Raw genomic sequence first — 16,662 nt, 5'->3', positions numbered from 1 at the left:
TCCGCAATATACCTGTCCCATAGCTCTATGTGGTTTTCTTTACAGTGCCGTAATCTTGCGATGTGTGAGCTAGCGGATGCACAGTGCCCGCAAAGTGTTCGTTCCCTTTGCTGGAATCAGCCTCAGTGAACGAACTGCGCATGTGCTAACTCGTGCATCACGAGATTACGGCACTGTAACTTTGTGAGCAAGGAGGAGATTCCTGGATGCAGGCAGTACTGGGCTCCTTCAAAGGGGGCGTGGCTGGGCTCCTTAACCGTAAGTAACCACACCTTGGGCACCTTACTTGGCTAATTTACATATCTATAAAATCATTTTTTAAACGAAATAAAACCACACAGAGCTATGGGACAGGTATATTGCGGACATGCTAGCGGATATCTATCCGTGCATGTCAGCAGCTCTATAGGGTAAAACTAGGTGACAGATTCCCTTTAAGTGTCTGGAGAAGAGGAAACCCTACAGTTGCTCCAGCCCTGAGTCTGTGCTGCTGATGATAGAAGGGGTTAAACTTTGCTGAAGAATCGAGTGGGAGGGGAGACACAGGGCAGACAGCTAAGCCAGCAGATGGGGCAGTGCAGGGGACGTGGCTTGTTGTTCCAACCAGCACAGCCTTTAGGCCTAATGCACACGACCGTTTTGTGCATCCGTGGCCGTTGTTCCGTTTTTTTTCCGCGGACCCATTGACTTTCAATGGGTCCGTGGAAAAATCGGAAAATGCACCATTTGGCTTCCGCGTCCGTGATCCGTTTTCCCAGTCCGTGAAAAAAATAGGACCTGTCCTATTTTTTTCACGGACAACGGTTCACGGACCCATTCAAGTCAATGGGTCCGTGAAAAATCACGGATGCACACAAGATAGTCATCTGCGTCCGTGATCCGTGTCCGTTTTTCCTATCATTTTCAATGCAAACTTGACTTATTTTTTTTTCTCCACTTTTCATGTCCGTGGATCCTCCAAAAATCAAGGAAGACCCACGGAAGAAAAAACGGTCACAAATCACGGAACAACGGAAATCCGTTTTGCGGACCACAAAAAAAACGGTCGTGTGCATGAGGCCTTACAGTGAGGTTCCGTACACAGAGGCAGACCTGCTCGTGCACGGAACGTCATCAGAGCAGGGAAAGAAGCTGACATCACAGGCCATGTGACCCTCAGCTAAGAAGAACAGGGCCACTGTAGATGAAGCAAGTGAAGTGTAAATCCCTTACATTTGTTTAGTTAGAAACATACAAAGAACAAAAAAAATAACTTGGACAACTCCTTTAACTTTGTCTAAATGATGAATGCCATTTGCTGAAGTGAGACAACCCCTTTAAGATTGTGCAGTAATCTAAAACAGAGTTACATGGTGTATTCACACTGCAACATAGGGCATGGAGATCAGGGTTGCCAGCTATGACTATGTCCAGGCTGGGAGCTCATTTCCATGTAAGCAGGTTAGTCTTTACAGCCTCCTACAGAAGAGTTCTATAGATTCCATGCCTGCCTCCTTTCTTGCATCAACTCCTATGTGGAAAATATATTAGCATCGCCGCACTGTGTAACTCCTGTTTAGATCAGACTGCACATCACAGTAAAAATACAGATGGTACTCTTTTTTGGGGAAAAGTTAATTTTGATCTCAAAAACAAGGAGATCAGTGCAGGCAGTTGACTAGTGCACCTTAAAGGGCTTCTCCAGGCTTTTAATATTGATGACCGATCCTCAGACATCTGGCACCCTTGCCGATCAGCTGTATGTGCACTTGTCGTCTCCCTTCTCTCTTCCTGCTCACCGCTGCTGTCTATGGCAAAGGCGCAGCAAACAGGAAGAGAGAAGGCAGACGGCACGTGCGCGCTGTCTCCTAATACAGCTGATTGGCGGGGCTGCCGGGTGTCGGACCCCTGCCGAATTGAAATTGATGATCTATCCTGAGGACAGGTCATCAATATTAAAATCCTGGAGAACCCCTTTAAAAGTCAGCGCGCCCTGGTGATCAGTGGATTGCAATATAACAGCTATGTGTTGCCACATACTATTCTATTACACTGCACTCAATGAAATGGCAGGGCACCTGTGTAATACATTGTTCTGCTGAGTCCCCCAGAGTGAGAGCCTTTCTACAGGCCCCCTCTATGATATCCATGGGAATACCCAGTTAGGATGAGGAGGAATTTCAAACAAATTATTTTTCTTGGCCTGAAATCCCTTTTCTCACTGTAAACATGCAACCTGTGAGAGAAGACGGTATAAACATGTTCAAAAAGTCATTTAGTACAAGTGATCAAACTTTCCTTTGAAAACGAAGTACATGGTATATAAGGAAATATAAATTATTAGTTTACCATGTAGATCAGATTAGATAGGATACAATTCACTTCATCAATATCCACATCTTCCACTTGCATAAATCGCAGAGCAACCAGAAATGCATCCAGAGAAAGTTGATGTGTCCGGAGTAACAAATATCTGCAGAAGAGGTAACAAATAAAAAATACAAGAAAAACAAAACCCAGGTAAGACACTAACATACTCTAAGGCAGGGATCAGCAACCTCCGGGACTCTAGCTGTTCTGAAACTACAACTCCCAGAATCCACTTTTCACTTCTATGGGAGTTACAAGAACAGCAACAACAAGTGTGCATGCTGGGAGTTGTAGTTTTACAGCAGCTGGAGTGCCATAGGTTGCTGATCCCCGCTATAAGGGCTCTTTTACACGAGCGTGTCCCTTGCGGGAGTCACGCTCCTTGTGAGAGAGGGTTTGTGCAGTCTGGAATACAGAAGTGCACGGCATTATCATAGATTGATAATGCTGTGCATTTACTTTTTATTGTAGATTTTTAATATATGTGCCTGCAGTAAATCTTGTTGGCGCACAACTCATGGGACACGATTGCATTTTTAACCCATTAGTGACATAATTAATTTTAGCCTTAAGGACCAGTAATATTTTCCCCTTTGTGATCTAGCAGTCATAAAATAACATTTTTTCTTCTAAATTCTTTTTTTTTTCATTTTGCAGGATCAGTTGTAGGTTTTTTTAGAAACCATTTTGGGGTATTTATAGTGTAGTAAATAACTTATTATTTTATTTTTAGGGGGAGAGATAAAAAACAGCAATTTTAACATTATTTTGTGGAATTTATTTATGGCGTTCACTGTGTGGTAAAAATAACATAACTTTATTAGGCTACTTTCACACTAGCGTTCGGGTGTCCGCTCGTGAGCTCCGTTTGAAGGGGCTCACAAGCGGCCCCGAACGCATCCGTCCAGCCCTAATGCATTCTCAGTGGAGGCGGATCCACTGAGAATGCATCCGCCTGCCAGCGCTCAGCCTCCGCTCCGCTCAGTGAGCGGACACCTGAACGCTTCTTGCAGCGTTCGGGTGTCCGCCTGGCCGTGCGGAGGCGAGCGGATCCGTCCAGACTTACAATGGAAGTCAATGGGGACGGATCCGCTTGAAGATGACACCATATGGCTCAATCTTCAAACGGATCCGTCCCCCATTGACTTTCAATGTAAAGTCTGAACGGATCCGTTCAGGCTACTTTCACACTTAGAAATTTTTCTAAGTTATAATGCAGACGGATCCGTTCTGAACGGATGCAAACGTCTGCATTATAGGAGCGGATCCGTCTGATGAAACATCAGACGGATCCGCTCTGAACGCTAGTGTGAAAGTAGCCTTACGTGGGTCAGTACAATGATGATAATGCCACATTTCTATATTTTTTTTATTACTATTTTTCCTTTCCTCCTGCAGGCTGTCAGCTCTGCAACTGCTCCCCATCCTCCTCCAGACTGACAGGGAGGGGGGGAGGGGGTGACTGCTTTAGCTGCTCATTTCTCAGGTTTGGTACCAGCTGTCGGCTTTGATGTGGGCTTTGTATTGTTTGAAAGTTGGCATTCCAAGCTTTCAATTTCAGAATGACAGTAATATCTTCACTTCATGGGAAGATATCACTGTTTAGAAATCGGAATGCAGCTGAAAGTAAAAGCAGGTTTTACCACAATTATTCCTGACTCGATTTCTAACAGTGATATCTCTTGTTTATCCTGGGCTAATGCTGTCATTTTGGTCTTGTATGAAAGCCTGGAATGCCAGAACATATCAGCAGCTAAAGCAGCCCCCTTCTGCCCAAGCCCAGCTCTTGCAGAACAGTTAGGTACTTTTCCCACAGCCCGAGCTGAGCTTGGGCAAAACAGTTAGGTGGTTAAAGGGGTTTTCCAAGACTTAAATAGTGATGACCTATCCTGGGACCCCCGCTGATCAACTGTTTAAAAAGGCAGCAACGCTCACAGTAGTGCCGCGGCCTTCCCACAGCTTTCCCTTGGTCAAGTTCATCAGTCACATGGCCTAGGCACAGCTCAGGCCCACATAAGTAAATGGGGCAGAGCTGAGATAACGAGCACAGCCACTATACAGTGTCAGACGCTGTGCTTGGTGAGCACGGATAAGGCCACTGCGCTCATAGGAGTGTTGGTGCCTTCTCAAAACAGCTGATTGGCAGGGGTCCCGGGTGTTAGACCCCCTTCGATCAGATACCGATAACGTATACAGAGGATACTTCATCAGTATTTAAGTCTTGGAAAACCCCTTTAAATAAAACAAAGTTTTTATACCTAGTTTGATATGTTGAAAGAGATGAGTATACCCTTTTAACTGCAGGAAAAAGCAATATATTGTGTTCTTTTATCAACAGTGTTGAAGATAATAGTCTCCAAACTCATGTTCCTGTTTTCTAATAATGCAAGATTTAAACATAAAACCAAACACTGGTAATTTTAAAAATAAGCAAATGATGGCTTATGGGACAAAAAGTACAACTTAAGCTCTGAAGCTATGGAGGTGAGGTTCATGATACTGCACAGACTTCCACAATGACACAGATTTCAGTGCTGGCAGAGTGAACTTACACTTTCTTAAAAAGATTCCTGTGTGTGATTATCTTCAGTTTCTCCAGGATCAGGAAGATGCCACAACGGATGAAAAAAGTTTCATGTTTGGTTAAAGCCTCATTTAACAGTAAAAGATTGCCTTCACTGAAAACACAAATATAACATTCAAATAAGGATTCTTGTGACTTAACTCGCATAATAAAAACTGCTGCCTAGTAAGAAGTATACAAGTCAAAGCAAATCAGCATATTTCTGAGAAATCAGGTACCCTACTGGTAATATTACAGGTATTATCTACATTGGTAATATCACATGTACATACACTGCATTCAGAAAGTCTTTTTTCACATTTTATGTTGCGGCCTGGTCTTAAAATAAAGAAAATTCAAGTAAAATCAGAATTTAATTTTTGTTTGATAACTTATTAAAAAGAAAAAACTAATTTCACATGGACATAAGTATTTAGACCCTTTGCTATGACACTTGAAATTTAGCTCTGGAGGCCTCCCATCGCTCCCAGCTGTGGTGTCAGGTCCCCGCTGATCTGATATTGATGACCTATCCTGAGCATAGGTTATCAATATGAAAAGCCGAGAGAACCCCTTTAAGATCTACTGGCCTCCAAAGGTCTATCAGAATATTACAAATTATTTTACCACCACTGATGGCACATACCGGACTGCTTTTGTCACTTCTGAAAACTGCATTAGGTTGTATTTTCTCAGGAGCTGTATGGTTGGCATGTGACCCTAAGGGTTAGATGAAAATCAGTTACATATTTTGTATTGAGTAACGCAGAGCAAACAATACATTTGGAAACGATTGCACAGTGCCTTGAAAAAGTATTCGTACCCCTTGAACTTTTCTACATTTTTTTTCAAGTTACACCCACAAACGTAAAAGCATATTCTTGTGTTAGGATGGCCCAGTCAAAGTCTAGACTAAATCCCATTAGAAATCTGTGGCAAGACTTGCTGCTCACAGGAGCTCTCCATCCAATTTGATTGAGATTGAATGGGCACAAATTTCAGCCTCAAAAAGCCTTTACCCTAAAAGACTTGCAGCTCATACTGCAGTGAAAGGTAGTCCTACAAAAGTACTGACTTATGGGGGCAGAATACAAATGTACGCCACACTTTCTAGATTTTTATTTATAAAAATTTTTGAAAACCATGTATTATTTTCTTCTCACTTCACACATACTTGCTACTTTGTGTTGGGTTGTAATGGGAAAAGATTTGGAAAAGTTCAAGGGGTAAGAATGCTTTTTCAAGGCACGGTATAAACACATGAAAGCCTGTCCCGAGTTTCCGGTCCTGTCCTGACGAAAACAAGATTGAACTTTTTGGCCTCAATTCTAAGAGTCGTGTCTGGAGAAAACAAGCCACTGCTCTTCACCTGGCAAAAAACACCCCTAACAGTAAAGCATGGTGGGGCTGGAATCATGCTGTGGTGGCGGTACATGGTTTTCAAAATTTTTAATAAATAAAAATCTGGAAAGTGTGGTGTGAATTTATATTCGGCCCCCCTGAGCCAATAATTTGTAGGACCGCCCTGAAGTAGGCATATGAAGATGTAGCAGGGCAAAGACTGTGTAGCAGACCAAGTTTGTAATGTAGCATAACTCATTGTGTGATTTTCTTTAGGGCTACAGGTAAACTTACTAAATTATCTTAACCCAGGGTAATCAGAAATGGCAAAATGCAAGATCTCATTATGCTTTGAAGCTAATGAATTAGTGGATGCTCCTTGTACTGTAGACAGTTGTCAAGTAGTAACCACACTGAAGAAGGATATCTACACGAAGATGGATATCCCATTTATGGCAATTTCAGATGGTAGACAATAGATACACCTGTGCCCAGGCAGAGTTGTGACTGCCTGTAAGTTTTCCTTGTCATATGTAGGTTTACCCGGTGTGTGCCAGCTGGGGTTAAAGGAAGTCTGTCAGCACATCAATACATAGGTGGCAACCAGTTTAAGCATAACAGAAAAAAAATTGATTTTTGTAGTCACCTGTAAAATCCTTTTCTTGTTATGTTCATTGGGGGACACAGAAGACCTTGGGTATAGCTACTGCCACTAAGAGGAAACACTTTAATGAAGAATAAGTGTTAGCTCTTCGGCTATACCCTCCTGCAGAGACTGAGCTAATCAATTTGTACCCTACATTAGGAGCAGCCAGGAGAAGGTAACAAAAGATAAACCATATACTCCAAATGGGTCAAAACAAGAAGCTGTTGGACCCATCCTAAAAATGCCCAAAAGCTGGGTGGAAGCTGCCCCCCCCCCCCCAAAAAAAAAAAAACGTAGCAAGAAAAGCATTTTGCAGGAGAGTACAAAAATCCCCCAAAAATTTTTTGTGCAGGTCATTGGAGAGGACACAGGATACTGTGGGGTGGAGGGACAAACAACCTATAGTACAACCGGTAAAGCTGGATGCAGAACCCAGCAACTGATATACGTCTGCAGACTCCAGAGAGGAAGAACCCATAAAAAAGTACCGATAGTGGCCTCTCATGGAAGAGGACTCAGACCTGCTGTAGAAGGTTGAAAAACCAAGAGGTCTGGGCAGTGAGAGAGCAGAACTGAGAACATACAGTACTCTGGGATAAATGAAAGCCTAACAAACTACCCCCTACAGGCACCTTTCAAATGGAAAAGACAAAACAAACAGGTGAAAACATGAGAAAAAACTTCAGTACAGACTCCAAGAGAAATGGAATGACTGCAAAAAGACCCAGACCGTCTAGGCTGTGGGAAAGAATCCACCCTCCATTGGGGGAAACTGTTGTCATGAACCTGAGAAAAGATATAGACCTGGAATAGAAACAAAATATCTTCTGTCTACTAGAAAGAGGAGCATGAGAACGAAGAGAAGCACGAAAGGAAAGGGCATCCTGCGGGAACCCCACAGAGAATAAATCCTGTATGCAACCCGAGTCTTCTTTTAAGGGAACACTAAACTTTCACACTTGCGTTTTTCTTTTCCGGCATTGAGTTCCGTCCTAGGGGCTCTATACCGGAAAAGAACTGATCAGTTTTATCCTAATGCATTCTGAATGGAGAGCATGCCGTTCAGGATGCATCAGGATGTCTTTAGTTCAGTCTTTTTTACTTTTCAGGAAGGAGATAATACCGCGGCATGCTACGGTTTTATCTCCGGCCAAAAAAACTGAACACTTGCGGAATGCCGGATCCATAGGAGTGTATTAGTGCCTGATCTGGCATTCAAAATACCGGAATGCCGGATCCGTCCTTTCCAGTCTGCGCAAGGTGAAAAAAAATAAAAAATGCTGGATGCATTTTTCCGGATGACACCGGAAAGGTGGATCTGGCATTCCAATACATTTTTCTGACTGATCAGGCATTTTTCAGACTCATCAGGATCCTGATCAGTCTTACAAATGCCATCAGTTGGCATATGTTTTGCCGGATCCTGCAGGCAGTTCCGCCGACAGAACTGCTTGCTGAAACACTCTGCCGCAAGTGTGAAAGTAGCCTAACCAAGTGGGGCCCCACAGATGAAAGCACTGCTGATAGCGCCTCCATCTGTGGCTCCATTGGATCGCTGAACAAAGTGCACGCTGGTGGGCTGTGAGATGAATGAATGAATCACACTGGGCGGCGAGAAGAAGGGAACATTAGAAGAAGAAAAAGAGGGATGGTTATCCCATTTGGCTCAACCAGAAAATTTACATGACCACGGCACGTGAGGACAGTGGAGCTAGAGAGAGTACTGTAGGTTGCAGCAAACATACAAAAGAGAGACTGCTGAAAGGTTCTGGTGCTTCTTGACAGTTATGTCAGGGATAACACTGCTACCTTGAGTTTAATGGAGAAAAAACAAACCATGGCCCAATTGGCGACCAGAAGTCTAGAAAACTCAGACTTGTTAAACCCCTATTCCTGTAAGATCGGAGCTAACCCGTGCCTAGATCTGAACTTCACAAAAGATATGGACCTGGAATAGGAACGAGATGGGAGCTAACCCATGCCTGGATCTGAACGGTCCAAGACATTCTGGTGGTAATAGAAGAAAAAACAAAAAAAACATGGTACTGAGGTCCCAGAAAGTACTGTTAAGCATGTGACCCAGGCAAAAGGGAGACATCCCTGCCAGGGGGGGATTTCAATAGTGAAAAGAATACAGAATTCTGAGCGATGAAAAAATTTCTGGGGAGCCCATGGTGAGGGGACTGCGAAAAACACATTTAGTGCCATGAAACGCAACTGTTGCAAGGTGTAACCTCGTACATGGGAATCAGGCAGACAGACCGACGAAAGTCTTGGAAGGATAGACGTACGTAGACTCAATTGGGTACACATATTGAGCCAAAGGGTCAAAACAATAGCTACATCAGGACAGAGAAAGCGGTCAGTGGTAGTCCTAAAGCCAATACAGTACTAAGACTGGAAATCACCTCTGCGTGTGGAAGGGGGGTGGGGGGCGGTAATGACGCTGCCAGATGCAAATGGGAAGTGCATATGCTGGACAGACAAGGCCTCTAAAAACTGCTCAACTAGACCAATACTGAGTGAAACAAAATACCCTTGACCAGTACAAAGGATGTGTGGAATCGTCACATACACTGACAAGCTATAGGCCCTCCCATGAAGGGGGAAATACTGTTATCTGATACATGTAAGGACTGTGTAGGCCCCAGGGATAACATACTATAGAGGCAATACAAGAATTCCACCTAATGAAGAGAGAGAAAAATGAAAAGTCTGTGAAGCACACCCGAACTGTACAGTTACATCAGATACTATGTAGGGCTGCCTGGTACATGACAGAACTATGTAGGGCTGCCTGGTACATGACAGAACTATGTAGGGCTGCCTGGTACATGACAGAACTATGTAGGGCTGCCTGGTACATGACAGAACTATGTAGGGCTGCCTGGTACATGACAGAACTATGTAGGGCTGCCTGGTACATGACAGAACTATGTAGGGCTGCCTGGTACATGACAGAACTATGTAGGGCTGCCTGGTACATGACAGAACTATGTAGGGCTGCCTGGTACATGACAGAACTATGTAGGGCTGCCTGGTACATGACAGAACTATGTAGGGCTGCCTGGTACATGACAGAACTATGTAGGGCTGCCTGGTACATGACAGAACTATGTAGGGCTGCCTGGTACATGACAGAACTATGTGGGGCTGCCTGGTACATGACAGAACTATGTGGGGCTGCCTGGTACATGACAGAACTATGTGGGGCTGCCTGGTACATGACAGAACTATGTAGGGCTGCCTGGTACATGACAGAACTATGTAGGGCTGCCTGGTACATGACAGAACTATGTGGGGCTGCCTGGTACATGACAGAACTATGTAGGGCTGCCTGGTACATGACAGAACTATGTAGGGCTGCCTGGTACATGACAGAACTATGTAGGGCTGCCTGGTACATGACAGAACTATGTAGGGCTGCCTGGTACATGACAGAACTATGTAGGGCTGCCTGGTACATGACAGAACTATGTAGGGCTGCCTGGTACATGACAGAACTATGTAGGGCTGCCTGGTACATGACAGAACTATGTAGGGCTGCCTGGTAAATGACAGAACTATGTAGGGCTGCCTGGTACATGACAGAACTATGTAGGGCTGCCATTCCACCAGGAAGTAATGTGGCTGCCTGGTACACGAGAGAACTATGTAGGGCTGCCATATACAACGTCTAGTGTGCAATACTGCCTAACTGACGGGAGCCATGTAAGTTCCCAGTAAAACCAGAATCGAGCAGGTTACTCCACCCTTAAAGGGAGTAATGCATCTGACTGGAGCACATCAAAACTGCATAAGCTGTCCAGCATCTCAGCAGACGACAGACAAGTATTCAATCTCCTGAAGTAAAAAGACATACCAAGTATGACAGCACCCAAAAGCGCAATTACTACGTCCATTGAGGGTGGTAATGCAGCTACCTGGTGCATGATTAAACTGTATAGGACGTTACTGCATGGTGCAGGAAGGAACGGAAAAGGCTGGGAAATCCAGCAACAGTACAATCACTCCACTTAGAGAAGAGCGGTGCGGTTGCCCAGAACACAATTATTCCATCTATTGCTGAGGCTTGTTACATACAGAGTTTTTGGCCTCTGAAGGGGAGATAAGGCTGATGTCTAGTACAGGATAGGTTTTGTCTGATTTGGCACTTAGTGATAATGAACTTATTCTGCCCGTTGAGGGGGGTAATGAGGATCTCTGGTGAGTCTCAGAACTATGTAAACCTGTCACATATAGTGCTAGGGACAGCGCAAATACTTCACCACTGTATAGGAATGAAGCTAATGACTGGGGTACAAATATTCAATAGGCTAGTCAGATATGGCTAGAAGACAAGGCATGGGAGAGGAAAGAAGCAGAGGTATTGGACCCAGTAGGAAGGGGTAGCGTGCCAATTAGGGTAGATCTTACCTGGTCTGTTGTAGATCTTGTCCCCTAGGCGAGGCAGAGGAATGTCCAGCTGATCCACGGAGTAGAGGAGGTGGAGAAAAAAGGAGAAGGCACAAAAACTTCACCACACCCGAAGAAGACAAGAGGGTGTCATGGCTGGAGAGAAGCTAAAGAGCACGCCCATTTCGACCACTGATAGCCTGCCTTTTGGGAGAAGGATTAGGACCAAAGCAAAGATGATGACTAAATTAAGCACTGATGCCTGCACGCCTTGCTCCCCCATCCAAATCAGGTGCTGGAGCCTCAGAGAATGTGGGAGAGAGCCGCCTTCCTTCAACATACTAGTGTCCAACGTGCAATCCTCTGCAAGAGGGGCTGTTGGACAGGCACTGGGACATCAGCAACCTCAGTAAGGGAGAGGAGGACTGGCTGGAGCTGGCTGGGAAAGATCCAAAGACGGAATCCCTGGCATAGAGCCTGAGCTAAGAGCCAGTGAGGGAGTTCCAGAGAAGAGAGGGTGCAGGTGTAGCCTTATCCCAGAATAGAATAGGCCCGAACCCAAATGTTAACACCTGGGGGGGCCGGGGAGGAGAGCAGAGGAGTACTCCCATTCCCCAAGGCTGTCTCCTGCTGACACTAAGCTAAAACTGATTAGCTCAGTGTCATAAAGCTGAAGTGAGAATGCTCACTAAACTGGAGTTGTAACCAGTCAAACCAAAAGTAATGTATATGGCACCCATAAATATTGAAAGTGTAATTGAAAAGTGGGATTGCCTTAAAAGATAACTTTTAATAGTCAATAGTTAAAATAGTAGGCCCAATAGTTTAATTAGAGACTACATGCATTAGTAGTCATGCACCACCAAATGAAAAAGGTAGAGAAGAGAGGCAGGTGTGAAATGTAAACACTTGCTAGGAGGGCGAGTTTACGAAACAGGGATACAGATAAAGAGGGAGACAGATGCTGGGTCTCTTCCCCTGGTATATCCCTAGGTTCTAACTCCGGATGATACCCTCACTATATGTCCCTTAGTGTCCCTTGCAGGCAATAACAGCTTCGTCAGAAATGCAAAGGTATCACACACATCCAAGGACATACAAACCATATAGTACTAAACATAAACATAGACCCGACGCGTTTCACTGGCAGTCAGCCAGGTCATCAGGGGACCTATATGCAAAACAAGACAAAGTACACACACATACACAGTTAGAGAAGTATCTAAACCACGGCGCTTCCAAGTGTGTTGGGGCCAGCCAGGGAAGAAACCGTATTGTGAAAAAATTGATACTTAGCTTCTCTATGTGCAGCGATTCAGGGTCCACTCCTCCTGCGTATGGCAGTGATGGCAGCGAGTACCCGTGCTGGCGTTCTTTTAAACCAGCGCGGGCCTAGATAGATCCGCCCCCAAGATCACATGCTCCGATCAAGCGGGTCGTGACGTGTGCACCGCGTCACGGAGAGGAGTCACATGATCGGGACACAGACTAGAGGTGTGTCCGTGTGGCCCAATGTCCGTCCCCTACAATTAGGTGGCTGTGATTCGGACAGCATTGAGGGGCGGAGATATGGAGATGAGGGGTATGAGAGATGGGCTAGCTCAGCCACCCCCAATCAACCATACATAGTGGCATAAATAGCCAAGTAAGGTGCGTCGTTCCTATAGAATCATAGAAGGCGCTACCAAGGTATTTAAGTAGCAGGTTCACTGGACAGGTTAGATTTAAAGAAATAGACAGATACATTTCCCAATGGTATCTGGTACAGCAGAATAAGCATATTGGCAGAAAATTAAAATAGGGGGACCTAATAAAGCCCCATTACAAGAAGCCAGACAAGTAGATGGGTCCCTATATGTAATATGAAGTATGAACATATCGAGCAGATTGGGCATCAAACCCCAGCACATAGGGGGTGGAGGTGGATTGCCCCACTCCATATAGGAGCACCCAGTGAGGGTCATTCTGGGTATCAAAAATACCCCAATTAATGATCACTCATCTAATGAATTCATCTTTATCGACCCTCTTGGAGAAGGCAACTGGACAGCTGCCACTAGTCAATGGGATGACCAGGTCTCCTCGATGTAGCACCCAAAGAGAGTTGCTCATTTAAGCCATTTGGTTGTGAGGTTTTAAAATTAAAATATCCACCAGGTCTCGCTTTGCAGTATTTTCCTGTCCCAGTTGCCTCCTCTTTTCAACGGAGGAACGAGTTCAATGGCCATGAATGTCATGCCCTTGATTTTACCATTATGGCTAGCTTCTACATGTTTAGCCAGTAGGGGTGTCCATATCGTTTCTAATGTCACCTAGGTCTTCCCCCACCCATCTTCGAAATTCCCATGTGGTTTTGCCTATATATTCTAGGTCGTAGTGACAGGTTACCTTGTAGATGACTCCCTTTGATCTACAATTCAGAAATCACTTGATTGAATACATTTTGCCTGTTACATTACTGCAGAAATCCCTACCCCTCATGATGAAGGGGCAGACAACACAACCACTGCAACGAAAACAGCCAGCTAGTGGTTTAAGCCATGTAGCCGTATTTACACTGGCTTCGCTAAAGTGACTATGCACCAAGCGATCCCGGAGGCTGCAACCCTTGCGATACCTAACTTGTGCATTTGGTGCAACAATTTGTTTGATATCGGAATCCAGGAGAAGGATACCCCAATGTTTTGAAATGACACTTCTCACTTCCCCTGCGGCACCATCATAGGTACCAATCAATCGTATAGTGTTCTCCGCAGTCTTTGTTTTTTTGGGGCGAAGAAGTTCAGTTCGACTTTTAAGTCGGGCTCTTTGATGAGCTTGCTTTAGGACAGAGTCAGGATAACCCTTTTCCTTAAACCTAACTCGTAGGTCTCCTGCTTGCTGCTTGTAATCGTTCACAGTGGAGCAGTTTCTCCTCATCCTCAAATATTGTCCGGTGGGGATTCCCCTTTTAAGGGGGAGGGGATGGTGGCTATCCCAATTCAACAAGGAATTGGTGGATGTGGGTTTTCTATAAGTTTTAGTCACCAGTTCTCCCCGATTCCCTCTCATAATGACAATATCCAAGAAAGGGAAGATCTGAAGTGAATCGCAGGCCAACCTCATTGATATTAAGGATACCCACGAAATGATGCAAATCTTCAACCTCCCCTTTCCATAATAGGAAAATGTCATCGATGAATCTGACCCATGTGACCACATTCTCAGTCACATGGGCCAGAGGGTCACCAAAGACCATGGTCCTCTCCCACCAGCCCAGGAACAGATTAGCATACGATGGGGCACATGGGCTCCCCATCGCTGTGCCCCTGAGCTGGTGGTAGAAGACCCCTCAAAAAAGGAAATAGTTGCAGGTGAGTGTAAATTCAAGGAGTCTCAAAATCTGACAATTGTGTGCACGAAACTGGCACCCCACTGGCACCCCATGTAGAAGCTAGCCATAATGGCAAAATCGAGGACATGAAATTCATGGCCATTGAACTCGTTCCTCCGTTGAAAAGAGGAGGCAACTGGGACAGGAAAATACTGCAAAGCGAGACCTGGTGGATATTTGAATTGAAGACCTCACAACCAAATGGCTTAAATGAGCAACTCTCTTTGGGCGCTACATCAAGGAGACCTGGTCATCCCATTGACTAGTGGCAGTTGTCCAGTTGCCTCCTCCAAGAGGGTCGATAAAGATGAGTTCATTAGATGAGTGATCATTAATTGGGGTATTTTTGATACCCAGAACGACCCTCACTGGGTGCTCCTATATTGAGTGAGGCAATCCACCCCACCCCCTATGTGCTGGGGTTTGATGCCCGATCTGCACGATATGTTCATACTTCATATTACATATAGGGACCCATCTACTTGTCTGGCTTCTTGTAATGGGGCTTTATTAGGTCCCCCTATTTTAATTTTCTGCTAATATGCTTATTCTGCTGTACCAGATACCATTGGAAAATGTATCTTTCTATTGCTTTAAATCTAACCTGTCCAGTGAACCTGCTACTTAAATACCTTGGTAGCGCCTTCTATGATTCTATAGGAACGACGCACCTTACTTGGCTATTTATGCCACTATGTATGGTTGATTGGGGGTGGCTGAGCTAGCCCATCTCTCATACCCCTCATCTCCATATCTCCGCCCCTCAATGCTGTCCGAATCACAGCCACCTAATTGTAGGGGACGGACATTGGGCCACACGGACACACCTCTAGTCTGTGTCCCGATCATGTGACTCCTCTCCGTGACGCGGTGCACACGTCACGACCCGCTTGATCGGAGCATGTGATCTTGGGGGCGGATCTATCTAGGCCCGCGCTGGTTTAAAAGAACGCCAGCACGGGTACTCGCTGCCATACGCAGGAGGAGTGGACCCTGAATCGCTGCACATAGAGAAGCTAAGTATCAATTTTTTCATAATATGGTTTCTTCCCTGGCTGGCCCCAACACACTTGGAAGCGCCGTGGTTTGGATACTTCTCTAACTGTGTATGTGTGTGTACTTTGTCTTGTTTTGCATATAGGTCCCCTGATGACCTGGCTGACTGCCAGTGAAACGCGTCGGGTCTATGTTTATGTTTAGTACTATATGGTTTGTATGTCCTTGGATGTGTGATACCTTTGCATTTCTGACGAAGCTGTTATTGCCTGCAAGGGACACTAAGGGACATATAGTGAGGGTATCATCCGGAGTTAGAACCTAGGGATATACCAGGGGAAGAGACCCAGCATCTGTCTCCCTCTTTATCTGTATCCCTGTTTTGTAAACTCACCCTCCTAGCAAGTGTTTACATTTCACACCTGCCCCTCTTCTCTACCTTTTTCATTTGGTGGTGCATGACTACTAATGCATGTAGTCTCTAATTAAACTATTGGGCCTACTATTTTAACTATTGACTATTAAAAGTTATCTTTTAGGACAATCCCATAAAGCTGAAGTGCTCACACTATTTCTTCACTTAGTATCACCTTCTAGTGGCAGCAGCTATACCCTTGGTCTTCAAAGTCCCCCAATGACACAAGAGTGAAAAGAAGTCTTTATCATTTATGCAATGTAATGCCAGGTGACTGCTGGCATTACCTAACTAGTGGACAGCTTTAGGCAGTAAACCCTCATGAACCCCTCCAGCAGGAAACCACGACAGCTCCAGCTCGAGAGGGGAGGGGTTCAGAAGGATTTACTGCCAAACGTTCAGAACACTTCACCGGTAAGGAACACCCAGTGGACACTTGGCATCATGGCACCTAAGTGTTTAAAACTTATTTTCATAGTTATGCGACTACTATCAACGAAAACATAGGTATGTGTAAACTGATTTCAGTGTCATATACTGTCAGCGGTTTAGGTGCGTAAAGAGTGCTACATACTCTAAAAGAA

At 44.9% G+C, this 16,662-nt stretch overlaps 1 protein-coding gene across 1 annotated transcript in view; it reads right to left on the bottom strand.

Annotated features, from left to right (window-relative positions):
* PCID2 (PCI domain containing 2) overlaps positions 1-16,662 on the bottom strand; it is a 37,536-nt gene that overhangs the window by 3,504 nt on the left and 17,370 nt on the right. The window contains exons 12-14 of the mRNA XM_040425186.1: positions 5,559-5,632; positions 4,902-5,027; positions 2,329-2,452 (exon numbers count right to left, since the gene is read on the bottom strand). Of these exons, the coding sequence (XP_040281120.1) occupies positions 2,329-2,452; positions 4,902-5,027; positions 5,559-5,632 (324 nt within the window). The remainder of the gene's footprint in view (positions 1-2,328; positions 2,453-4,901; positions 5,028-5,558; positions 5,633-16,662) is intronic.

This window comes from Bufo bufo, chromosome 3, assembly GCF_905171765.1.
Source record: "Bufo bufo chromosome 3, aBufBuf1.1, whole genome shotgun sequence".
Classification (NCBI taxonomy): Eukaryota; Metazoa; Chordata; class Amphibia; order Anura; family Bufonidae; genus Bufo; species Bufo bufo.
The sequence above is the reverse complement of the archived record's forward strand: the minus strand, read 5'-3'. Positions and strand labels throughout refer to the sequence as shown.